The 27,987-nt window shown below is 38.8% G+C and overlaps 1 protein-coding gene across 23 annotated transcripts in view; it reads right to left on the bottom strand.

Annotated features, from left to right (window-relative positions):
• DLG2 (discs large MAGUK scaffold protein 2) overlaps window positions 1–27,987 on the bottom strand; it is a 1,022,753-nt gene that overhangs the window by 204,616 nt on the left and 790,150 nt on the right. For all 23 annotated transcript variants that reach the window (XM_033052881.2, XM_033052884.2, XM_033052883.2 and 20 more), the window contains one exon: window positions 17,712–17,868. In XM_033052881.2, the coding sequence (XP_032908772.1) occupies window positions 17,712–17,868 (157 nt within the window). The remainder of the gene's footprint in view (window positions 1–17,711; window positions 17,869–27,987) is intronic.

Below are 27,987 nucleotides of genomic sequence, written 5' to 3'. Positions count from 1 at the left end.
CTGGCCCATCTTAATTTGCTGTCTTTCATCAAAATTTAGAGAATATGATGTTTTGAGAACACAATTATTATTTACCATGAAACGCATAGTGATAGAATAGTTTGGGCTGGAAGGGAACTTTAAAACCCCTCTGCAATGAGCAGGGAAATCTCCAGCTAGACCATGTGGCTTAGAGTCCTGTCCATCCTGACCTTGAATGTTTCCAGGGATGGAGCACCCATCACCTCTCTGGGTAATCTGTGCCAGTGTCTCACCACTGTCATAATAAAAAATTTCTTCCTTATTTGCATGACAAAATCTAGTCCTTACTAGTATGCAAACGACATATAGACTATTACTCTTAGAAAAACTAATTTGTGATAGAAATTACGTAAAGCCCAGGAGATACGACAGCTTCTAATCCAGAAGACTGCATGATGCTGTGGAATTGTCAACTGTAGACAGAAAATATGAGCATGGGGAAAATATAACATAATAAATTTCATAATTTAACACAGGAGTCCTAAGTTGTCCCATCTCCCTGGGATGTTCTAATGGCTGGGAGAAGCTTTCAAAAAAATGAGCCAAAGGTTCAAAAGTTTTCATTAAAGTTGTGTACTGAAACCTCTGGGAAACAATAAAATTCAGTCTAGGAATATATGACCCTAGAGAGCAATAATTAAGTACATTCTAAAAGAACAAAAGGAGAGAAACACAATTTTCAGTGTCATAAAAATCTACCATATTTTAATCTACAACACTGAAAATACCTAAAGAGGAAGATTATGTCAGCTAGGACTTTTCAACCCCTGTTGAGAATAGAAGCTTCTTGTAAGGAACACAAATTAGGGTACTGCTGTAGAAAAAGAGGTGCTGTTCCCTACTTTTTCTCAGTGATGGTGTTATTACAGTAATTTCACGAATACAAGCCGCACCGTTTTGACTAAAGTTTTGCTCCCACACCAGAAATGCGGCTTATACTCAGGAGCGGCCAATATGTGAATAATTTTCTGACATTTCTACCCCCAGAAGTGGAAACCAAGGTACCGAGTCGAGCAAAAGCCAGCATTTTGCAATTGTTACAAATTGTTACTCTTTTGCGTCGCGGGTGGAGCCTGGCTCCCTGCAGGCAGCACGGGGGGCGGGGAGAGAGGAGGGAGAGCTTCCTCCTTCCCTCCTCTGCCACAGCCCGGGGGAGAGATGGGGGGCCCCGTGCTGCCATCCCCGCGGCCTGTGGGTTAAGCGGGGCGGCTCCTTCCCTGCCTGTGGCTGCGGGTGCAGGGGAGCTCCGTACCTGCCTGCCACCGCGGGGCAGCGCCGGGCCGGGGTGACCGAGCCCAATGGCAGCGGCAGCCGGCCCCGAGTGGCCCCGCCGAGCGGCAGCGCCGAGTTGGGCCACCTGGCCCCGTCGGCAGCCCCAAGCGGGCCGAGCCTGCGCAGCCTCAGCTGAGCCAGTAAACCCTGCCCTGCCGCGGTTCTGTTACCATTTGGCAACTTTGTTGCATGCGGGTCCTCGCTGCGAATGACAGAGCGGCTTATACTCAGGTGCGGCTTATTTATGGACAAAGAACGAAATATTTGCCAACACCCAGCGATGCGGCTTATAGTCCGTGCGGCTTGTATTCGTGAAATTACTGTACACATCATGCTGCATTGCATTGAGCACAGATGTACCAGCACTGTGGTACAATTACTCAATAACTGAGCACTATAGTCACAGTTTTGTGAAGTGTGAGCAGAATTCCTAAATTTAAGAACAGTACCTATATAATGACATAAAGGAAACATCAGCCTTGATTCTGTGTATGAAGAAGACAGCTTTGAAGCCAAGTAACCCTTCCTTTAAGAGAGAACTTAGTTTTTATCTGTGTGATTTTCCCTTTGATAACTGGAGTCCTTGAGAGAGTCCCACAAAGCATAGGATGATCTGAAGAAAAGCTTAAAGGAACACTCCTGAATTCCTGAGCTCCTGAGCTGGGGAGATGGATATGGATTATGTCACCTGGAGAGCACTAGAAGGTCCCAAGGAAAAAAAAAGTGTTCAGGCTTAAGCCCAAAGACTAGTTTTGAGAGGATGAAGTAATTTTTAAGTAATTTCTTAAGTAATTCAGGAAAACATTGTGGTGGTCTGTAAAGTAGTGTTAATAGCACAGATAATTTAAACATCATTAATGAATCCCAATAATGTCTCTATAGATAAAAGGGGAGAGTGCATGAAAGAATAAGGAAATCAAATGCTTATTCTCCTTCTCCTCTCTTCTATAGAAACAATAGCTCTATGTCTATGTGAGCCAATAAGTATAATCCTAATAACCAATAAAGACTGTGAATCTAAGACAGGAATTTCACTGAAGCTGTTTTACAAATATTTTTCACTTCTTCATAGAAAAACAAGAAGCCACTGAAATACCAGTTGACTGCTTTTTGACCTTTGCACCCTTGTTCTAGAAGAAATGATTGCCTAAGTTACAAACACAGCACATTGTAGTGAAAGAATTTCCCTGAAATTAATTTCACTCTTCTGTTAGGATATAGGTGGGGATAGACACTTGAGGAAGGCTTAGAGGCCTGAGTGGCTGAAATCAAAAGAGCAAGGAAAAGAATTGTCAGAGAAAAAATAACACATAAATTTTATCTCCTGCAATTTTTATCTAGGTCATAATCAAGCTAGGCAAACCAGATTAAGCAATGTTTAACAGGTAAATGACCTGACCACATTAGGTTGCCAAAACAGCAATCTCCCTCTTGAAGACACACTGCTGCACAAAAGAAATTTCAAATATCCATTACCAAATAGAGCAGGAGAGTTCTGTTTACATGCTATTTTATTCACCAACAGTGACAGAATCTCACTCTAGGATAATAGGTATTAAATTTAGAAATTACTTATAATTGAGTCTGACTTTGTGAAGAACAAGAAGAGTAGATGCTAACTTGATTTCTGGGTATCATTTCCCTTATTTAAAAGCAAATATAATCAACTCCCAAATCCTCTAGCTGAAAACCAGTATACTTACATAGCAACATTAAATCTTGATTAGAGGCACCATCAGTTTATATATTTCAATCAAATTTTTACCATCAGACCAAAACGAATAAGAATTTGGAGAGAATAAAATAAATAACACTCTGTCTTGCCTCTTCCTTCAAAACAATATCTTAATTTAATGTCTCATAATAACTGTGCGCAGTGACATTTTCCCCTGATATGACTTCATTGCAAATTGTTAAATCTGATTAAAATTACTTCTTTTAATTAATTTAACATAATTTATGTGAAGAATAATCAGTAAAAGAAAATTTTTAAAAATCAGATAAAGGAGCAAATGTGTGCAGGAAAGTTTAATAAATTTAAAAGGTATTTTGGTTGTTAGTTTTTTTTTTGGTGGTTTTTTTCCCTCATATAAATGGACTTGCTTCCTTTAGAATGTATTATACAATAAACAAAGTAGCTGTTCTGAGCCTGACTGCACAGCCCTGATGTCCTGGCCCAGAATGAACTTGACTGCACAATTTCTGATGCCTAACTTCAAAATGAATTTGACATAATGGAAATAAGAAGAGCCTGCAGCTTATACCAAAGTCTGTCTCTTCTGCATGTTTTGAACTGGCAAAAAGCAGTTCAAGCTTACAAACCAGAAGGAGTGCTGCAACAGAAGATCAGAGCTGAAAACTACGGTCAGAACTAAACTGAGATGGAGAAAAAGATGCAACAACAGTAATTACTGGGCCTTTGCATTCATTGACACAAAATAAAGCATGAAGTTCTTAATTTAATACTGAATCATAACTGAACTGAAAGATCAGATTTCCTTTTGGCATAGATTCATCTCTTCTAAAATTTTTAGAGGTAGTGAAGAGGGAAGAGTTATATTCCCTCTAAAATATTTGAGTGGCCCATATAGCAGAAATTTGATTGTATTCTGAACAGACTTGTTGCAGTCCGGTTGGCTTCTAGAAAGTGAACATGAAAGTGAACAGAAGGTAGCAGAATAATCTGGTTTATTTAGCCATTTCTTTCTTTAGGCCACCTTGTACTGTGGTTAAATGAATACTGGGAACACCTTGTTGGATTGGAAAAGAAAGGAAAAACACATTCTTTCACTGGGGTGGAAACATAAGTGGTTTCTTTTCATTTCTTCTTTAAGTTGTCACTGATGTAGTACAGACTTTCATACAATAAATTAAAAGGTGAAGGAAGGCATTCTTTTACCAGGGAACAAACAACAGAGCAGTGTTTTCAGGTTCTGTCTAAATTCTTCTATTTGTTGAAATTATAACATAAGAACTTCTTGTGACTGAAAAAGCAGACAGAAGTCTGAATAATGACAACTGTTTACAGCCAGAATTCCCACTGTTTGCACTAAGGGAAGATACAAAGAACCCTATTTATCTGCCTTAATTCTGCACATCAAAATTAAGTATTCTCAAGCACATTCTCAAGACATGAGAGGAAAGCTGGGCCATGTTCCCCAGCAGTCCTGTTTAGTCACTGGGAATATAAAACAAGGAACATTGAGAAAAAATCCATTAGGGATGATCTGCCATGAACACGTGTGAGGAAGCTGACCCTCACAAGCAGGAGTAAGCATTCCACAGAATGGCCCCCACAGCTCTTGACAACTGATACAGTCCACCCAAAAGCACAGTTCTAAGAAACCAGGACATACTGCCAAAGTACAACCTTTCAGCAGCTTTTTGCAAGGCAAAGGCCACACATCCTGAGGCCAAGGCTCTGCTGGGTGCTGCTGGAAGAGCTGTGGAAGTAAAGTGGGCTCAGCACCATGGACACTCTGGGACCTGGATGTGGGGGTGGCACCCAGCAGGGGAAATGCTGATATGGGACAGTCTTTGACCTGCTACTGAAAAAAAGGGTTACAGAGAGAAAGAGGGAAAGAGAGAAAGAGAGAGAGAAAGAGAGAAGGAGAGAAAGGAAAGGAAGGAAAGGAAGGAAGACAGGAAGAAAGGAAAAAAGAGAAAGAAAGAAAGAAAGAAAGAAAGAAAGAAAGAAAGAAAGAAAGAAAGAAAGAAAGAAAGAAAGAACAAATGCATGGGGGAGTCTCCAATCTCCAGCTGAGCTTCTGCTGTTTTTCAGGCTAGATTTATTGCTTTTCTCAATTCTGATCTGTTCTGAGCCTACACTTGCTACTGTTTAGTAAGCGCTGCACAGAGAAACACAGTGGTTTTCTCATCCTGAACTCTGCTGAAAACATAGGATCATGTCCCATCTGATGTTTTCCATGCCCAGCACCCTCCTTCTCTGTTTTTATGGGCCAGCAATTTCCATGACCTTTTCAATTCTCCTTGTCTGGCTACCTTAGAATTACAATTTTTGTCTCTGGTAAGCTGGTCTTTATGCTCTGAGGAGCTAGACATTCTAGAGGGAAACTCTCTCTGGAAAACAGGAACCACTGTGCGGGTATGAGCTGTAGCATGCCTTTTTCTGCCAGGAACTTTAAGGAGGCAGCTAAGCCAAAAGAAGGAGATATCAAATCATATTTGGAGCAGAAAAAAATAATATTATGTTCTTGAAGAGGTGTCTTGCATACACTGCCTTTTACAGTAGGAACCAACAAGATTTATGACTCACTAGACCACATGAATCATTCTAAATGGCACCTGTTAAGGCTAAAATCATAGGCAAAGACCTAGATTTTAATCCAAACTGTATCAAAATTCTGGTACAAGATCTGCTTCCCATGTGATTGTGGCTTTTATGAATGATGCCAGATTTGCAAACTATGAGACTGAAATAATTTCAATGAATGACATCTTAAGAACCATTTCCCCTCGATTCCACCAGAATTTCTCAAAACTAATTTAATGAATAAAACTAGCTTAAGAAGTAAATGACAGCTTATGAAAAGTACACATGGACTTACTGGAGCCTTAATGAACATGAAAATTATTTTATCCAGATCACTAAAGAGCTATCAGCTTGTTCAAGTACCAACCTGAACTGGAGGTGATTCAGCAACTACAAGGTGATCAAGACATTTTGTCATATTACTAAACGGCAAAGTTGAGACAAAGAAACACCTACTTTTTGCATATTAAGCCAACTGGTATTACCTGTGAAAAATACCTATAGGAGTACTATACTAGCTAATAACACAGGCCAGTGCCTATCAGCTGACTTAAATATAAATAATATTTTCCATCCATTCTATACATGAAACATCCATCGAATACAATTCTTAGTAAGAATATTCACAATTGTTAAAATGGAGAGCTCATAATTAGCTCTTAAATTCAAATCTAGTAGCTACTTTTTCATTTTTCTCCTTCTGTGTGGTCACTTAAAACCCCTTGTATTCCTGCCAGCACCTAATTTCATGGATCTCACTGTCATCTTTTCAAGCATTCACACACTCTTTCTTCTTTGCAGTTCCTGCTATCTATTCTGAATTGGTAAAATATCAAACTGTCCCTCCTCCCTCCTACAGCTTTTACTTTTCATACGACTGTTACTTCCATTCACTTTCCTGCCATTATGAAATATCCCTCTTTAATTCTGTTTTCAGCATTTGTATTTTCTTGTTTTCCGCTCTCATCCAGGGTCATTTAGACATATCTCTTTTAGAAGTATTTATTACATATACCTTAGTCCATATACATCTAAAAGGTATTTTTCCTTATGCAGTAACTGTTTCCTAAATTAATTCTCACATTTGCAAGCATAAGTGAATGGATATAACTAACCCAGCATTGTTCAGTATTACTCTTAATGCTGCAGGGTTTTTGCTTCACATTTGAATTTCAAAGGATAGTATAAGCAGAAATAATGATTGAAACTGTCTTGCTTCTGAAATGAGGTAAAGGTTTCCATTTTAACAAGTTCCTTATACCTCAAAGATGATAAGAACCTAATTTCAGCTGAAGCAAACAAGAAATAGGTACTTGGGAACTGAAATAAAAAGGCAAAACAGTTTTAGAGGCTGCTTAGCGACAGAAGTGACCCTGAGCACTGAGTTAGAGATGAATTCAAAAACTGAAATCATTGCCTTGAGCTCTGCTTGATAGGTTTTTTTATATTTCCACATCCAGAGTTTGGTACTGTGGCCCACGAGAGGTGAGATGGCCATTGGCTTGTGCCATGGCAAATCCATACTGGACTCAACCCAGTGACCATGAGGCAATGTGTCAATGGCTCAGTGGTACATTGTCTCACTAGAGTGACGTAAGTAAATGTTCAGTGCTCACATTTCATATTAAAACTCCCTGAATCACAACATTCAAAAATCATTTGTGGTTCTACAGATGAAGATTATGACACAGACACTTTCAATAGACAAAGCTCCACACTCTCAAATAAAACCACGTTTTTTATAACCAGTGGAAAGGAAATAGCTCTTGTATTCTCTAAGTGATTTTCCATTTGTTACTGTTCTGGTGGCTGGCTTGTTCAGATTCAGGACATATCTATCTTGTTTTTTCAAAAAGATCTCAGAAAACTCCTCCAACAACTACTGTAGATATCCCTTCAATACTCTATTTAATGGATGGCCAATTTCTATTACTTTGTAGCTTGTGTCATATGATAATTTTTTTAATCACTCAGAAACCCAAAACTGACTGGGCAACAGAGCAGAATGATTCCTGGAGACTAGTTAGTTTGAGCACAAGGCAAAGGTCCAGCCTGAGGCAAAGCTCTGTATGAATAAAGCTCAGGGATTTTAGCCATTTTGTCCAGCAGTAACAGCTTGGCTTTCACTTTTTTGCTGTGAGCCTGGCAGTGCAGCAACATTGAGCGGTGAAAACCTCATTACAAATCTTCAGTGTATCAAATGTGATATAATTGTGCTTGACAGTGTTACACCAAAATTTGCCAAGTCAGAATGTTTGAACTGAATGTGCACTCCTCCTTAAACTATAAGCAGCTGAAGAGCAAGCAGTCTGGCATGAAATCATTTCTACTCATTGAGGCAATAGTAAAATTAATATTTTACAGGTAACTGATGATTTCATCACAACAGAAATCATATACAGCCTCTAGTCTAGGCCAATTTACTAGCTCTGTATGACACAGAACTGACAGGTCTGATAGCTAACAGTCTTGGGGAAAAAAAGATGTACCTTATTCAAGAGAATTGTTGGTATAATTTATTAGCTCCTGATCATGTGCTTGAAATGTGAGAGTTAAGCTAGGAAACAGTTACTGCATGAAGACAATTCCACTGTATGTCACAGACTGCAGAAAGATGTGGGTGAGGAGTTGTGGTGGGGAGAGAGAAATCTATCTGGAAGACAAATTCCTAGATTAATGAGATGAAATTATGGAGCAGTATATGCAGCATTCCAGAATATGCTGGCGGCAATTCCCCGCCCCTCCCCACCCCCTTAGAATCACCATTAAGCTTTTGTATTTTTGAAAGTAATCTATTTTATTTTGCAGTTCCAAAGTGGCAAATCTATGAGCTTCTCTGGAAATACAACCACTTGTCCTGATTACAAAATAAATGCCTCTTATTTTGAGGCTGAATATGTCTAAGTTCCACTTCCAGCCATCAGATTAGATATATTTACCAACAACACTGAAAAACAGTTTGCTACCAGCTCTCATCCCCAAGATTGACTATTTCCAGATGGAAATGTTAACATGGACACAGTTCATACCACATTAAAATGAATTTTTACTGTCAAGCGGGATGCTAGGGTTTTTCTGACATGAGTAAACTCCACAGCCTCATGGGAAAAGAGACTTTGTTCTTTTCAAAAAGCTATTTCTTTAAATACATAGAAGAGATTCTTTTCAAGAGCACAGATCAGTGTTTGCATCCAGCTTCTCTTCACCAGGTTCCCAGTTGACTTCTGTACCTTTAAATCTCTCTTGTACAGGGAAGTTGCACGGGTGTCTCAGTTTTGTGAAATGTTTTTGGCTCATCATGATGACAGTGAGTACTGAACATATGTCTGCATGCATTGTGAGAGGTGAAACTGAGTTTATTTGGAAAAGGCAGAGCCTAGTGCACCCAGATGATCCCATACAGACATAAACTCTCACCCTCAAACCCCAGAATTCCCAGCGTTGTCAGCTGTATCTGAACTTATATTAAACAGCTGCTTTTTATTAAACAGCTGATCTTTCATTAGATCTTGCCATGACAAGATCTTTGCTTTTCTCTGCTTTTCTCTAGTTTTTTGGGAGGCTTATGACCTGCTACTTTATGAAGATGTTGATAGGTAGATTACAGTGGCTGCAGGATTGCAGTAAAATGACATTTATGACCTCATCTCTGTGACTAATATTCTTTCAGGAGGAAAATTAAATTTCACAATTTATTCTTGAAAAATTCATCAGGATTATCACTCCTTCTTCTGCTGTTCTCTAAATAGCTCCAAATAGATTGATTCTTTCTCCCAGAAGTTTTCCCTGAAAATTGGGCAGCCTGTTCTAAACTCCCTAATGTTCCTTCAGTTCTTGAATAAAATTATGAATGGTCTGAATTTAATAGTTCCTTAAGCATACAAGAATTAACTTCATCTGTTTACAACATCTACCTCGTCTAAGTTCTAATTTGATTTTCCCTAAGTCCACTTTAAAGACTTTTCTGTTTCTTCGTAACTGTCCTAATTGGATAATTGTGGATCCATCTCTTTTTAAAGACAAAACAACAACAGTAAAAAATCACTAAAGGTTTGAACTCTCATGGTCTCACTTTTAAACAATCTTTCTTCCAATTCTTTGGGAAATTAATTTATTGCTTGCTTTTCTATTTCCATCAAATATTTTCTTGATGCCTTTTCTAATTCTTGAAAGTACAGCTCATTTTACATCTTGCCCTTCTGAATCTCCCCCCAAGATTTTACCTAACATTTATAGATTTTCAAGACTTGGGCTCTTATTACCACAGTGACTAACTCAGCTTTCACTGTTTCAATGTTGATTACAGTAATTTCATGATTATAAGCTGCACTGATTATGAGCTGCATCTCCGGGTGTCGGCAACTTTTCATTCTTTGTCCATACATAAGGTGCACCTGATTATAAGCCGCACATTACAATACAGAGTGTGATAAAAGGTATCTATTCTATCACCATCTGTTGAGGGTGGGGGCATTGATCCTTATCTCAACAGCAGATATTCTGCTAATGGACCATCCATTGAAGCCAGGTAGGCCATTGCTCTTTATCTTTTCACAACCCATCCTTCCTCCAGCGAGTCATTTTCTGCTAATGGCCATTGAGTCCCACTGTGTGACTGATAAAAATTACTGCATCCCATTGGAAGTTGCTCCAGCCAGGAGGAAGAGCCCAACATTTCTTACAAGATAAAAACAGAGGTTTTGGGACATTAAGGGAGCCCCTTTCTCCACTGGACTCCAGAGAAAAACCAGATTTCTCCACATCACCACTGGACCTCCGGAGGGAAACTGCACCTTCTACAGGAGCACTGCTCCAACTGAATCACATCTGTCACTGTAAGAGGATGCAGTCACCATTTAATGGGACTGCTACCAACACCCTGCCTGACAGGGTGTCAGGTTGTACTCTGACTTTGTCAGGATTTGGAGTTTGTTTCTTTGTAATACTGTATTTCTATTTTAATTTCCCTAGTAAAGAACCATTATTCCTAATTCCCATATCTTTGCCTGAGAGCTGCTTGATTTCAAAACTGTAATAATTTGGAGGGAGGGGGGTTACATTCTCCATTTCAAACAGAAGCTCCTGCCTTTCTCAGCAGACACCTGTCCTCCAAACTAAAACAGCAACTTTTCATTCTTTGTCCATATATAAGCTGCATCTGATTATAAGCTGCACTTTGTGTTCGGACCAAAATTTTAGTCAAAATGGTGCGGCTTATAATCGTGAAATTACTGTACTTGAGTTTCACAACTGCGACTGCACAGCAAGCTGGTTTTGAAGTCCACATTTCTTCCTCCTTCCCTTTCAGCACAAAATCACAAAAATTGCACTACACTATAGGGTTACTTAAGGGCGCGCTGAGTTTCATTGTTTCTATTCTTCCTTACTGATGAGAATAAAATCTAGAATTATCTGACTTATATTTGTTGATATATGATTATGAATGTTTGGTCAGTTTGGATGGGATTTATTTTAGTAAAGGGAAGTTATGCCAAATTCTCTATAATATGTGAAAAGAAATACAAGTAAGTTGTACTCAGAAGTGACTACACTTTTCTGCTAGCTACCGAGGGGGCCTGAAGGATTATATACACTCTGTACTTCCCAACATGAGCAAAGCCTGAATTTAGATTAATCCACTAAATATTTCTAAGGAGCTTAATCTACCTGTCCTTCTAGTTGGTGTCATCCCATTAACATATGACAATGCCTGTGCACTCAGCTGCTTTCCAGAGGTTTTGTTTTTACAGATCTATTACATTTATCACCTACCATTCAGTATTGTTCCTTTAGGTATGTTTAGCAACAAATTCTTGTTTGATTTGCAAACAAATTCTACTTTTAAGGATTCCAGTAAGGTGCACTGATCTACTCATTTAAATCACTGTTCTGATTATGTATTAAAATTTTCAATATGCACCAGTGTTCTTATACATTACTACAAAACAGGTTTACATAGTTAACATACTGATTAAGCAGGATTAAGGTTAAAACATTACAGAAGTCAGTAGAAAATTGCAGCTAAAAGCCTGAGAAATTGATAGACTGTCCCATGCCCAAGGACAGTCTCTACCACTGACACCACCATAGGGAAGAAAGCATGGTCAGTGGCTCTGCAAACAATTCCTGTAGGGCAAAGGGAATATCTGCTACAATCCTGACCCTATTACACAAGAGGGACAAACTGATGATCCATGGAGAAAAGATACCAGGCCCTTCAGTGATGTTTCAAACATTTTCTTAGACAGCAGCATTTTGAAAAAAAAAATAAAATCTGAGAAGGAAAACCAAATGGTATTTGGTATTTATTTTAGTTTTGTAACTAGGTAACAAAATGCACTATTTGCCCTGAGCAGTTTTACTGCTTTTACCATGAGCAAAATAACCATTTTAAATCAGAAAACTGAAAGCTTCTCTGTACCAAAGTAAGAGAAGTAAATCTGAAGCTCAAATATAACTAGCAAATATAAAGTATAAATATTTGCTATAAGTAAACACTGAGTCCTTACATTCTATCCTGCTCTATATGGAAATTTTGGAGTAGGAATTAAAGAATGCTCTGTTTTTTTCAAATGCATATTGTATTTTTGGCCACAGGTGTGAGTGAGAAGGTGGGTAGGAGTTGTGTGGGAAGAACCAAGTACAAAGAAATATTTAAACTGTTCATAAGAGATAGCAAATGTCTCACAAAAAAAAAAAAAAAACAAAAAACCAAACAAAAAACCAGCAGGACGATGCACAGACACAAGACAAAATCTGATTAATATAAGAACCCTCTGCAAGAGAGAACCTTGTATAAAACACCAGAGACGATACTAAAGTGAGATCCTCAAATACTGACATTGTAAACTAGGTTTATACAGTGTCATGTAGAAGTGACAGGAAACCCCACAGAGTATCTCCACCAGCCCCTTCCCAACCCACAGTTGTTTAATTCTCAGAAAGCAGCACAGGAAAAAAGACAGTGTCTTTCCCCATATATGAGTACCTCCTGATACTACACCGAATCAACAGGAAAATCCCACAGAATGCTTTGGTTAACTTCCTTCACCTGATTCAGGTAGATGAGAGAGGAAATGGAAGTATTAGGAGAGTACTATGTGTCTCTGCAGTCTTTGTCTACTCTTTCTGGCTGCTCTTGAGCAATCACCCTACAGAAAAGTTGTTTTATTCCCTTAAGGCAACCTGTGGAAGCATCGCCTGGGAGCAGTCATCTTGCTCCAGAGCAAGTAGTCTATTTTTTCTCTTGATTCTACTTTCAGGCTCCAAGTCATGCTGCACCCAGCCATTGTGAACATAAGGCATTTCTACAGGAGAATGAAATAAAACCAATACTGCATTTATGGTTCACGATTTTATGTTACTTTTATTTGCGATTAAGGAAGCACGATGTTAGCTGAAAAAGCAAATATATATTAAAAGGGCAAACACACATAAAATGTGAGATGCAGTTTAAATCACCTACATATAGATATGAATGCACGAGGTTTAAGCTTGAAAGTCAATACAGATAATATAGCTTACAGAGAAGTTCAGCCTGCTCTATAGAGCTCACAGTTGGCCAGCTGAACTGTTCTCTTGCCTCCTTTGACATTAATGGCAAACTGACACCCAGCAAACATGTAGATGTTTAAATGAAAGTATCTCAGTCTGAGGTTTAATCTTGCACAAAGACATGAAATTCAGCAACTTCAAAAGTTAAGATTCAAATGCAAATACTTGCTGTCAACTCCCTATCCCTATTAATTCACTGTAATTCTCTCATTTGTTTACAACTTGATAGAGCCTTACAGAAAATTATAAAACTATTTGAAAAGAAATGCCATAGGAATTCAAGGAGCAAGATGCACTATTTCTATGAAACTGTAAATCTGAATTCTGCTGGTGAACTTTCATGTGTAAACTAATTCTCTCTGTTTTAGGTCCTGAAAAAGTTGTCCACTTGGCACTGAAAATGCTTTGAAACATTCAGGCTAGGACACCTAAAAGAAAAACTGATGTTTTATCAAGATTTTGATTTGAGATTGTAATGCAGAAAATGAGGTACCAATTCTTCTTTGAGGAGGACCATATTGCTTCTCCTGCCTCCCCAGGGATCTCCCCTAAAAATTGCAATGTATTCACTATGTACATCTTTCCTAAAATTATAAGACTTGCACTGCTTTCTGTCAGGGTGTATGCACAATGGGTGGCCATTTTATGCATATGGTTCATGGAAATAATTTGTTCCAATGCAGGTGGTTTTGACTACCAACACTGGTTTCCTATTGCTGTTTTAATAGGAAAAATATCCCTTAGCATTGGAAGTAGAACTTAAAACTGCAAGAATGGCACCAAGGAACATTACATTTTATTTTTATTGAAGACTGCATTCTCATAACAGATGGAGAACTTGGGATTAGGTCTGAGTTCAAGCAGTCTCTAGACTTGGCCCAGACCTCCAAAATTATTTTAAACAAATAATTTAACACACTGGCACCTCATTTCTGCTGCTCTACAATGGAAATGATTTTTCCATTGATATTCTGAACTGTTTCCTTTGGTGTATAAGTATCTGAGATGAAAATTAATCTGGGTGTGAACATGTAGTAAATCAAGCATTAATGCCAATTAGAATTCAAAATGCTACTTGATAATAGCTACAATATACTTAGTAAGAGGAAAACACTACGGGGAGGGATATATTCCACTAATGAGATGAATTTACATTGGTGATGTGTGTGTTACTTCATTTTAAAGACATTCAGAAATGGGAAAAAAAATATTTTGTTGGGTGGTGACTTAAAGGAGTGAAATTAATTATAGGCAGAAGAAACCAGAATTTTAAGAAAACCCTTTCAGGGAGGAACCCCAGTCTTCTTGTGAGTGCAACACAAAAATTCATTTTTGGGCTATGTGATGTTTTACTATCTAAAACAGATTTTCCATGATTCTTCAATTGACCTTCAAGGTTCAGGTAGGATTCATGTGTTCTCTCTGCACAGAAGCATTGGGAATATCAGCCCTCTTTCTGAGATATTTTTCAAACATTTCCAATTAACTGAAAACAGGGAAAACCTGTTATCCCCACTTTTTCTGACAGTTCAGCCAAAGGCTGTCATTACTGATCCTGGGCCGCCACCTGGTGGCATTTGGGGGAAAATAAATTCAAATTTCACTCGTCCATGGGGCCAAGGCTGCGGCACCATTCTTCCCAGTAAATTGGACCACACCCTCTCATATCCCGACAGCCAGGCAGAAGGAGAGGGAGAGATCATGGGCCTTGTCCAAGCCTTGTCAGCTGACTCTGGGTCATTATATATGGGTATACATGGGTATATATACACCCAGTGTGTGTCTCCAAGGCAATGCAAAGACAAAGCCTTGCTGGGTCTCACTGGTGGATTTGCAGTCTGTTTTAGGTATTTTTATAGGTACATTCTCAAAGGTGAGAATACACAGCTCTCAACCAGTCAACACTGCCACACTCACAGCACAGGCAGGAATTAGGAGAGAGCCCATAATCCTCATTGTCCACCTGGGAGACTGAGGCTTAGGAAAATGAAGCACCCTGCCCATGGTCACATAGAAGGACACCAGCTAAATTGATTGAGTCATAGAAACGTTTGGGTTGGAAGGGACCTTTAAAGATCACCTAGTCCAACTCTCTTGCGATGGGCAGGGACAACAATGAAAGACATAGCATTCTGAAAGATAGTAAATATTAGAGGGATTGGTCAAAAAGCAGGTCACAGCACGTTGTAAAGACATGTAAAATATCACAGCAGAAGAACTCTTGTGGCTTAATTTTAATTCTGCTATACCAATCCTATAAGAAGTTAAATTCAGATGACTAAATCACTTACTATGCTTCCTGTCTCTAAGAAATTTAACCAAGCTTCAGCTATTAGAAATAGCAGCTTTGAGGGTATTATTTGTTCTTGTTAATCAGATTTGTCATGTTTTGAGAAAGAAATGGGAGAAGTATTTCTGTAGGGAAATGAGTGCTACTGAGGGATGAAACATGAAGGAACAACAGAGAGAAACAGACTTTTTTTCTGCAGTCCTTATAAAATTTAGGTATCTGGGCCCCTTCACTAGACAATGGCAAAAGATTAATGAGTTCTGTGCATGAAACTGGTTTTGTTTCAATATGGAAAAATGGATCCATAATAGTTATTTGTGACTGAATAAGTAACAAGGGTTTGACTGGGTGATTGCCTGGGGATATGTACGCAGTCTAATTTAGTATTAATTTCCATCCCTCTCTGCTCAATAAACAAATAAACAACTCTTGCATGACAAATAAATGCTGATGCAACACAAGTAACATTCATTAAAACTTATTGAGAACGCCACTACAAAACAGACAAAATTAGTGTTAAAAATTTTACCATGGCTGTAACATACAGTTCTAAAAATATCCTGCTTAAAAATAAAAGAAAATGGACTTTTAAATTTGTATTTGAAATTCTGGAGTTTTGAATACAATGTACTGTGAAAGGCTTTGATCTCATTAGTCTCTTTTAGTCAGCCCTTTTTTGCTGCATCTAATTGAAGAAAAAGAAACTGCATAATTGTCCTGAAGAAACTTCTGTTTCTGTTCTTTGGGTTTCTTGTCTGTGCTCTTCTTGACACAGGCCTTTGACTTGCTTATCTCTTCATAAAGATAACTTTATAAAATCTATTTCAATTTTCTTGCAGTTCCCTAGCAATTTTCTACCTGGAGAGCTCTTTAAGGCACTGTTGGGATGAAAGGGTTAAAAGCAGAAGATTACAGAGGAGGATTTGAGATTCCAAGAGAACTTTAAGGTGGGAATGCCAAGGCCTGGAGAATACCAGTGTGGGAATATACCCCGTAGAGTATGCCACCTGCTGTCCAACTCCTGTCTGTTTTGAGAAGTAGAATTCTCTGCCTCCCTTTGGTGATAACTTAACTAGATTTTCTATGTATTGCAAAACACCTCCAGCCACCTCTTTATAACTTTTTACAAAACTTTGACACTTGTAATGTAAACTCCCTTTTCATAGAATAGGCCAAGACACCCCTTAGCAATGTAGGAAAACTGTATCCAGCTTTCTTAATAATTTAAACATTGACCAGGAAAGTGCTGCATAACCACATCACAAACCATCCAGGCTGAAGCCATCTTCTGCTCTTTACTCTAACTAAATTACAGCCACGGATGCAGGATTCACAGGGAGAGAAGGCACAACAGTGGGAGGCAGATACTGCAGCCCAGTGCACTCATCATTTATCTGGGATAAATAATTCCTGTGTTCCAGCTCTTTGCCTTAAGGCTATTGTTGTGCTTCACATGAAACAATCACATCTGTATCAATTTGGGATAGTTTTTTTTTGGTTTTTTTTTTGGTTTTTTTTGTTGTTGTTGTTTTTGGTTTTTTTTCCCCAGTAAGGATGCGAATAATGTCAATGGAAATTTAACTACATTTTCAAAGCTTTCATTTTTATTCAAACTCCTTTATATTCTGATTATTTCAGTCAGATGTTCAATTACTTCACAGAGCCTAAAACACAAATGTTCTGGTTTTAAAATGTGTGATATCAAAATACATGAATGAAAAATTAAAAAGATGTTTTTGAGTCTAAGTATGCAAAACACAACCTCAGGCTTCAAAGCATTTCATCCAATAAAATTTGAAAAGAATTTCAGAGGGATCATCAAATTCATCAGAACCAGAGAGCTAATTAACATAACCTAATTAATCTCCCTGTCATAGTATAGTGAGCTATTTGCTAAGCAGTTGAGTGCACACTAGATGGCAGCCTGAGTACAGATGACTTCATCCTACTGCTTGTTCTCCAAGAAAAGGTGAAATAGAAAAATATCCTTGGACTCAGTAGTGTGTTTTGGGAAAAATGAAACTGGATGATGGGCCAAAACATGGGATGCTTAGGTCTACAATGTGCTTTGGTCCTCCCTGCAGTGTCACCATAGTGTAGGTAGCATTAAGCAGCTAAATGCAAGTAACACCAATAACAATTGTTCTAAAAGGGCAAAATAACCAAAACACCCAGGAATAAACTGTTTGCAGCTCAGATTTCACAACATGGAAACAAGAAAGACTTCTCTGTGTGCCCCTTGCAGTACAGACAAAGAACCAGATGCAGTAGCTGTCAGGACAGCCCAGGAGAAGCACTTACAGATAAGATTTGATCTCCTCGCTGCAGCTCTCCGCTGAGATCCGCTGGCCCACCTGCGAGGATGAAAGACACGAAAATGCCTTCCCCGTCTTCACCTCCCACAATGTTGAAACCAAGTCCTGTGGAGCCCTTGTGCAGGATGATTTTTCGAGGCTCTCTGTATAGAAACAAAGTGATAATGTTTAGGCACTCAAACCTCTTACAGTGTATGCATTTTCCATAGCATCTTAAGCATACCATATTTTGCCTAAGACACAATAGCCTGCTGTTGTCCAAAGAAACCATGTAACAAATGACAAAGCTGTTAACTGGTGAACAGATAAGGTAGGAATCAACCAGCTATCTTTTTTCCTCTCATGGTTGAATCAAACATCTCTATTAATTTTACTCCATTGGAGTAATCTTCACTATGTTAAGTGACAAATTTATTGAAAGGAAAAACATAACACTGAATATATTTAATAATCTAATTTATAGCAATACTGTATATCCAGGTAGAATCAATCTTTATATGGTACCTTTTTATTTTAAGTTCTAGTCTTGCTTTTGCAAGAAATGAACAAAAAAACACCTTACAACTCCAAGCAAAGAAATGGCAGTTGTGTTTGATCCTGACAGATTTGGAGCAAATAACATTTACATCATCAAGCTAATACAGCAGAATCTCATTAAAACTTGGGTTTGACATTATCAGGATCAAGCATTTTTTTAGTCACACTGCAGCTTTACCACTGAACCAGCCCAAGGGGTACCTGCTTTTGCTGTGCTCATTAAAAAAATATTAATTATGATAGAAATCCATCAATAATAACAGGTATATCTCACACACTGTTTTCCTCTGTGTTGTGGGTTGGTGAGGTTTAGAAATTTTTCCCCATTATTATGTTAAGCTAGCCGGGATGGCTCTCCTATTAGCCGTTAAGAGCTGGAGACAAAGGACTAGCTGAAGCAACCTGATGGCTCCATTAGGGAAAGGTGGAGTCCTGCTTTTGTTTTCGGCAAGTAAGAGGACACTGGGGGTAGGAGAACTCTTACAGCTCGCCAGCCGAACTCGAGGAGAGAGGTTCCTTTTCTCCTGTTGGGATCAGGCTTCTTGGATTTGGACTGCTAAAGCTTCCTGCTTCCTCTGAACAACTGGGAACTGGGACGCCCACGGTGAGCAGAGTTCCTTCCTCACCCTTTCTTCCACCTGGGGCGGTGAGGCCACCTCGCCCCCTCCCCTGCTCCTGCAGCAGCCGCGACTGAGACGCCGCCTGCCCTGCTCCATCGGAGAGCCATTGGTGACTGAAAAAAGGGACTGGGACTGAATTCCGTTCTGTTCTGTCACTGTTTTTTTCCTTTCATATAGCTGATGCTGTTTTTGTTTGTCTTATATCAGTAAAGAACTGTTATTCCCAACCTATACCTTTTTTGTGCCTGAGAGTTCCTGAATTTCCTTTTCCTGGTAATACTGTCCCTTTAAACCGGGACACTCTGCAAATTGAAAATATGACCAAGAGGATGTAAACATAACATGCAATTTACTGACAGGAATACTTATATCCAGAAATAGATAACTTTCCTAAGCAATCAAGGTAGCATCCTTGCGAAAGGGTCCCAAATATTCCTGTTTCCAGTCTCTACATACAAGGCCTTAGAGTTGGCACTCCCTTGGATACACAAGCACACACAAACACATATACATACACATACTCCATGTTTATTGGTACTTACCCCATTTCAGATCTCTCTAACAATTTAATTTTCAGAAGAAATGTAAATGATGTTAAATTATGTGTAAATTTGAAGCCCAGCCCTGCAAGTCTCCCAAACACATACACATAAGTGTCTGTGACTCCTCCCAGAGAAACAGGATGCTCTAGTCATTCGTTAAGTTTACAAATAAAAGTTGCCAGCAACAAAAAAACACATTCTACAGAATGCTTCTTGTAGAAAAGATCCAATATTTCCTCCATATTATAGTGCAGTTCTGCATCACACAAATGGACCTTTCATTTTCATTTTACTTTTAAAGAAGAGCAGAAAAAAGGAAGAGAAGTGATTCAATTGAGGGATGCCTTATTTGATATGAGTTTAATCTTAGGGATACATGGAGACTTTATCTTGACGTAGTACTTCTGAAATCACAGGCATTTGTTAAACTTTGCCCAGTGCTAATATTCAAATGGTATCCCAACTTGATTATGATGTTAAAATAATATCTCAGCTTTCTGAAATGAAAGTTTCATATTTTTGAAACAGAAGAATAAAGAAAAGTATTAGTCCATATGGTCCTTCATCTCTTTGACTTAAATTTTAACATTGTAAAGTCAGAAAACAGTTAAAAATACAGCTGTGAGCAAAAGATGTATTGTATTGAGTTTGTGTATTTTTGAAAGACTTTTAAGAATCAGAAAACAAAGGTAAAGTTTGTTTTCTTTTGCATCACTGCTGTTGATTTGCCTTGTAGCAACTCCTTTAACACCTTGTTAAATATATGCAGAGTAGGCATAATGGGATCCAGAATCTAAGAAGTCTAAACAGGTTTTTAATTAGAAGTGTGGCCTGGGGGTTGGAGCAGAACTAGGACAGTAAGCTGAAAGTATGGTTTTTCTTCTCTGCTTAGCCCATGCACTGCTGAGTGTTCTTGGCAACTCATTTGCTCTCCCAGCTTCAGCTTCCTCATCCACAAAATGATACGGGGACACTTGTCATCTTTGAGTCCTACACATTAGAAACACTTTGCAAGAGTTGAGTAACTGTCATTTATTATTTACCAGAATATTGAGGAAAAAGAGGCAGCAAAGTCAAGCCAATATATTTGCATGCTCTGCTGGTGAGAAATCAGAAGAGATCTTGTTCAAAATAAAAATGAGTGTTTTCACATATGACAGGCAGCTTGGATCAAATAGTCGAAAGTCAGGGCCATGGGCAAAACTAGGTCAATACAACTGGGTATCCACTGAATATTATGCTGTGCAGCTCAACAAAATGTTGGCCCAGTTATTAATCCCTGTCTCTGATCAAGTCAGCAGATTTATGCCTAAAATGCTGCCAGTGCTGTTTTATAATTTTGGCCTTTTGACAGTAAAATTCACATTCTGCTCTTGGATGATTATGTTTAGAGGAAGTTCAGACAATAATGGCAAAATGTCAGAAGCTGTGATTAGAATGCAATAGTTTCTGCCCCTGCTCTTTTACCTAATCAGGTCATTTTGGTCATGACTCAGATTTGGTTGAATAGAGGCTGACCATCCTTAAAATGTCTTCACATTTATTTCAGATCTGAGTACCCTGCAGAATCTGAAACGTGGACTCAAGAACACTTAAGTGTTGTTGTCATTATAAAAATAACCTTTAGTCATCACTGTACTACAAAAGCTATATGAAGTAGACTGTATATGCCAACTCACCTTAATATAATAAGTATAGTTTTAAAAATATGCAATTGTTCACGCTTGTGTAGTATACTTACAAGACAATCAAAGAGGGCTTATGGTGGTAAAAGAGTTGATATAAAATTTATGAAGTTGAAGTAGGAAAAATACTTCTTAAGGAAATCAACTACAATACCAATCTTCTAAGGGTGATGCATATTTTGTAAGTTACAGTCAACCCTTAATATGGTATTTAGGGAGGTCTAAGAACAGCTGTTCCAATTTTTCTTGAATATGTGGGAAACAAAATTAGGAAAAATTCCTTTGCCTCTATTAAAAATCTTTATGAATGCAGTTCCAGTACAAATGAGAGAACTCAAGACAAAATGCAGATAAATGCTGTAAAGGAGGTAATGGAACCAAGCACTTTAAGATGACATGATGATGGGAGAGTTGAAAAGTGAAAGAAAAGTATCTCAAATGTGAATGATGCTTGCTCGTAAGCAATGCACACAGAATGCTGCAGAAAACAGCAACTACAGCAGAACTTACTTTAAAATGGGTGTGGTTGGGCACTGGAACAGGCTCCCCAGGGAAGTTGTTTACAACACCAGCCTGACAGTGTTCAAGAAGTGCTTGGACAATGCTCTCAGGCACATGGTGTGACTCTTGGGGATGTCCTATGCAGGGTCCAGAGCTGGATTCAGTGATTCTTGTGGGTCCCTTCCAACTCAGGCTATTCTGTGATTTTATGAAAATGTTTTAGACAATAGATGGCACTCTGTAGCTACAATGGAAAAAAGGAGCAGTCTGACATCTAGTGTTTCTGAAATTCATGTTTCAGCCTCCAGCTTTAACTATTTATCTCATTTACAATTTCTTCTGTGATAAATACAGCTGAAGGTAACTTTGTAGGTGCTAACAAAGTGTACTAGCACTTTAATTTGGTGTGTGCATGTTTTATACCCTCCTGCAGCTGTATACCACATACAAACAGAGTTGAGCAGCAGGGGAAATCAAGCACAAATTAGAAACGAGTGTGAGATGAAAACATTTCTGGACTGACAGAAGGCAGCAGAAGGGAGGGGGAAAAAAGAGAAGGGAAAGAAAGAAGGAAAGAAAGAAAGAAAGAAAGAAAGAAAGAAAGAAAGAAAGAAAGAAAGAAAGAAAGAAAGAAAGAAAGAAAGAAAGAAAGAAAGAAAGAAAGAAAGAAAGAAAGAAAGAAAAGAAAGAAAGGAAAGAAGGAAGGAAGGAAAGAAAGAAAGAAAGAAAGAAAGAAAGAAAGAAAGAAAGAAAGAAAGAAAGAAAGAAAGAAAGAAAAGAAAGAAAGAAAGAAAGAAAGAAAGGAAGGAAAGAAGGAAGGAAGGAAAGAAAGAAAGAAGGAAAGAAAGAAAGAAAGAAAGAAAGAAAGAAAGAAAGAAAAGAAAGAAAGAAAGAAAGAAAAAGAAAGAGAAGGAAGGAAGGAAGGAAGGAAAGAAAGAAAGAAAGAAAGAAAGAAAGAAAGAAAGAAAGAAAGAGAAAGAAAGAAAGAAAGAAAGAAAGAAAGAAAGAGAAAGAAAGAAAGAAAGAAAGAAAGAAAGAAAGAAAGAAAGAAAGAAAGAAAGAAAGAAAAAGAAAAAGAGAAAAAAGGAAAGAAGAGAGAAATCAAAATAAAGGGATGCAGTGCCTCTGCAAAGGAAGAAAGAGAAGGAAATAAAAACGTAGGGAAAGAAGAAAGGAAGATTTACATTAATAGATTCAGGAGTAAAGGAGCAAATAAAGTGCTGCAATCCACAAAAATTTACAGACTGAGAAATCAATGGCAGAATCAATTTGGATAGACTTGGTTATTGGCTTTAGGGAATGCATCAGATCAGATTCTGTAAATCACATTATAAATTGGAGGCCTGATGTAAGAGCAAAGGATTACTAAGTTAATATTTGAAAATCATAAGTAGTAACAAACCAGAGCAGATAAAATGTCAGTGCTTAAGAAAATGTCTTCTGTTATAAAAATGCAATGACCAAAAATGAATTAAAGTGCAGCACTTTCCTCCTTAACAGGTTTTTGGCTTTATGCATGTTTAATTTGATCACTATCTTGAAAAAAACAAGTGCTTTTTATTTACTACATTTCTACTGAATATTTGGTTTGATCAGTTTACTTTTAACAAAGAGAAAATGACAAGACAAAAAAATGTGTATCATTCTTCTGTAGACTGGAATCCATAGTAATTATAGATCCAATTTAAGAGATTAAAACTGGACTGATAAATGATGGGGAAGTGCTTTCTAAAAACAAGTAATTCTTATAATAATTAACTGAAAGAAAATCCATGATTAAATTGATTATTTTGTGCTGCTGGCAACATTAAAGAAAAGAGTCAGTTTTTGTATTCATGGTAATTGACACAGCTCTGTCTTTCTGTTTCTTTTGTACCATCTATAAAATTGGAATGCTGACACAGTTTTGTGCTTTTCGAAATACCTACAGAAATATTAAGCAACACTGGGTGCTTTCAAATATCAGACCCTAGGGATTTCTTCAGTTTTATACCCTCAATGAGGTATCTCAAATCTGCAGAGGCTTAGAAATATGGCTTTGATCTTGGTTTGGCTGCAGTTTTTTTGTTGTTTTGGCTTTTATATTTTTTTTTCTTTTTGTTGTTGTTGGTTTTTGCCTTCCCTCCTCCCCACAGACTGCCATTTTCTTCACAAAGGATGTTTAAAGCACACATAAATTCATGCATATGTTGCTTTGGTGTTATAGTAATACAGATGACAGAAAGCCCAGAAGAATGTTCATTTCATTGCTTGCGTTAAGGTAGCATCAATATACAAGTCGGGGCCCACAACCTTTGTACACTTATATTGTACAAGAAAACCCATTCCACCTACTTGAATCAGTAAGTAGCAGGAGGGAAAGTTGAATTATTTGGATAAAGTCACATTAGTATATCAGGGAGAAGAGCACACAGGGGATAGGACAATGGGAAATGGCTTTAAACTGAAACAGGGAGGATTTAGATTAAACATTAGGAAGAATATATCTGCTGTGAGGCTGGTGAGCCACTGGCACAGGTTGCCCAGAGAAACTGTGGATACTCAACCCCTGGAAGTGTTCAAGGCCAGGCTGAATGGGCATTTGAGAAACCTGATCTAGTGGAAGATGTCCCTGCCCATGGCAGGGGTGGGACTTGAACCAGATGATCTTTAAAGATGCTTCCAACCCAAGCCATTCTATGATTCTCTGAAAGAACCCACCCCAAATCTAAGGCAGCAAGGTCCCTTCTCTTGAGCAGTAGAAATATGTTTGGCTTCTGACAATGTACAGTGTTAGCACTGAGCTACCTCAGAGTAATTTAGCTAATCAAGCCATTTCTTTTTCACAACAATAATTCAAGTTTTCCTCTCATGCTTCAAAAAGTTCTGATAAATACCTATGTGTTTATCTCTGGCAACCAAAGGACATTCACACTGGAGGGACCTAAAAAAAGGTGATTTGAATAGATTGTTCCTTTTTCTTCACAGCATTGAACACAGGAAGACTGGAGGGACAATGTGTGCCAGCATGTGTGATAGTTTAAAATCTGATTAATCAAACAACAGATAATATAAAATTCTTAGTGGTTGAAGGCCTGAAATATTCACATACGCCTTTTTAAAAGGCTTCGAGTTTTGGTGAAACCAAGCTTTCTTTGTAAAGATTTTCTTTCATACCTCTGAAACTTCTCTTTCGTACTTCTACAACTCTTGTTTAACAGAGAAGAAAAAACTGTCTGTACTGGTCTCATCTATTGTTTTATTGCAATATCACTTCCATTGCATCTTGGCTTTTACTTTCCCCCTTGCTATTTATTCCCTCTTAGGCTTGGCAAAATCTTTCCATTATGATTTGAAATAGCTCCACCCCTTGCTTTCCTCCCCAGCCCTCCCTCTCATTTGCCTTTGTTGCAGTGATCAAAGCGCCAAGACCTGGCAGTGGTTACACCTGACCGTGTGATGTCTGATCCCTGAGAGTGACATTAATTAGTGTTATCCTACTTTCAATTATGACTGAAAATAACAAAAATAAGGAAGCCTTCCTCTTATCTATTGCTTTGACATTGACCATCACAGTCCAGAGGGGTAACCTTGCCTGCAGAAACTGAAACAATGTTTTTGGCCTTCCAATTGATTAGTGACTTACTTCATTTTACCAAATATACTACAACTAAGCACTCAGCCTTTAATAAAATGTACATTTATCAGATTACATAGAAAAATACTACTTTGCCTATTAAAGTTGTCCTGTCTGCTTGAAACAAGTGTTTTGTCCATTTATTTGACTATGGATTCCTTGGAATTTCTTGTTCATTGAACATGTAAAAGCAATGGTTTATTCTAATTTTAATACTGAATACAATTTTAATGCATTTATTCTGCAAACATCATGCCTAAATTATTACGAACTTTTAAGTACACTTAACACAAGGAACTCCTACTGGGAGCCAGGCTTCAACCTGACTGATGCATGTGTGATTACACTGGGTTATATTTTGCAACTGGTTTTATTCTCTAGAAAGACCTCTGGACTTCAGCAATCTTTCATTTTATATTTTGTAGAGAAATTAAAGCCTCCACACCAGGACAAGTTTTCTGCTTGCAGATAGCAAGATGGAATTGGCATACAGGAATAATCTTTCTGATTTGAAAAACTGGTCTGCATTTTTACCATGACACCTGACATTTCCTTCAAATGCACAGTAGTCTCTCTCCTGGGTTTGAGAAATCTCATTGATTTTTGAAGAGATAATGCTGGACAGCTAATATACTCTTTAGTTCTATAAGGGATATGATTATTCTTGTCTGCTTGTTCATTTATCTCTCTTCCCTTTTCCAGGAGGCATATAATTTACATGCTAATAATCACAATAAATCCTGAAAATTGCATCTCTGTACCACCTGCTACAGCCAGCAGAGACAACTCCATACTAGAAAGGTTTGCTTTGCTTCTTGCTTTTAAAAACTATTGGCTCCCTATTGAAACCAGTATTCTAAAAACTATTACTTAAAGCATTCAATAGCTCTATTTACCATGAATACTCCAACTTTACAGTTCATGAACAAAGCTGCATGAGATGGAACAGGTGAGAAGCAACAGAATTTCACTACCAGGAGACAGGAAGTATTCAAATGCTCAGAGAATACCTAAAAATAGCAGTGCCTCTAAGCCATGTTTCAAAATATCAATACACAGGCAGCTAGTAGCAAGCATCTGAAATTACTTTATAGAAGACATTTCTGAAACAAAAAGCATTCTGCAACACCTATCTTATTCAGAATAAAAATTCTTATCCTTAGTCATGGTTCAAATGCTCTTTATGTATAAATATTTTTTATATATATTTCAGATGCTCAGACACATTGATAAGTCAAAAAGACTCGATCAAATAAGTTGAAATCCCAGTTTCTAAGAGTTGGCTGGTAGCATACAAAATTCAATTTAGTGGGATGCCAAAAGCAGAGAGAATAGCTGTCAGACATCACTAACATTAAAGCTTTGTGTCAAAAAAAAACAAGGGCTGTTTTCAACCAATATTTTTCCTATTTTGGATAGTCACATCTAAGATTATTCATTAAAATCACCTCAAACAACTCAAAACAACAATATTTTCAAATTCAAACATTACAGTTTTCTTGTTTTTTAAATCATGCAGATAAAACATTAGGGAAGTTGCTAATGATGACCTCAAACACCTCCGAAGTTCATGCCTTTATACACAGAATAAATCTGTACACCTTGTACAGTTATTACAGTAATTTCACGAATACAAGCCGCAGCAATTTGACAAAAATTTTGGTGGAAACCCGGAAGTGCGGCTAATAGTCGGGGGCGGCTAATATGTGAATAATTTTCTGACATTTACAACCCCAGACATGCCAGCCAGAGTGCCGAGCCAAGCACCTGCCAGTAAAAGCCGGCATTCCGCGATTGTTACAGTGTTACCGTGTTGCCCTGGCTCCCTGCAGGCAGCACGGGGGGGGGGAGAGAGGCGGGAGAGCTCTCTTCTTCCCTCCTCTGCTGCAGCCCAGGGGAGGAGGGGGGGGCGTGCCGCCATTGCCGCTGTTCGGGGAGGATGGGGGGGGGGGCGGGGGGCGCCGCCATTGCCCCATTGCCGCGGCCCGGGGAGGAGGGGAGGGGGGTGCGCCGCCGTTGCCGCGGCCCGGGGAGCCGACGGGGGCCCTGCGCTGCCATTGCCGCGGCCCGGGGGGGGGGGGGGGGGAAGTGCGCGCTGCCATTGCCACGTCTCGGGGAGCCGACGGGAGCCTCGCGCAGCCATTGCCGCGGCTCGGGGAGGAGGCAGGGTGCTTTGTCCGCGCCCGCCGCCGGCGCCACAGGCGCGGGAAAGCTCCGTCCCCGCCCGCCACCGCTGCCGTAGGAGCGGGGGAAGCTCCGTTCCTGCCTGCCACCGCGGGGCAGCGCCGACCCGGGGTGACGGAGCCCAGTGGCAGTGGCGGCCGGCCCCGAGCGGCAGCACCGGGCTGGGCCACCTGGCCCCGTCAGCGGCCCCTAGCGGGCCGAGCCTGCACAGCCTTAGCTCAGCCAGTAAACCCCGCCCTGCCGCCGTTCTGTTACTAATTGCATGCGGGTCCTCGCTGCGAACGACAGAGCGGCTTATATTTGGGTGCGGCTTATCTATGGACAAAAACCGAAATATTTGCCAACACCCAGAGATGCGGCTTATACTCAGTGCGGCTTGTATTCGTGAATTTACTGTACACTGTGAAGAATATATGGTTTGAACATAATAGAAAAATTATCCTTAAAGATATCTTTATTTTTCTGACCTGGTTACTTATTTTGTTGCTGGACATGAAGTCCACAAAAGTCCTCTCCAATAAAAAAAATTAATTGTTTTATGTGGTCATTCATCAACTTGTTGAAAAAAAGCTATTCA

Source organism: Catharus ustulatus, chromosome 2, assembly GCF_009819885.2.
Source record: "Catharus ustulatus isolate bCatUst1 chromosome 2, bCatUst1.pri.v2, whole genome shotgun sequence".
In the NCBI taxonomy this organism is placed as follows: domain Eukaryota; kingdom Metazoa; phylum Chordata; class Aves; order Passeriformes; family Turdidae; genus Catharus; species Catharus ustulatus.
The sequence above is the reverse complement of the archived record's forward strand: the minus strand, read 5'-3'. Positions and strand labels throughout refer to the sequence as shown.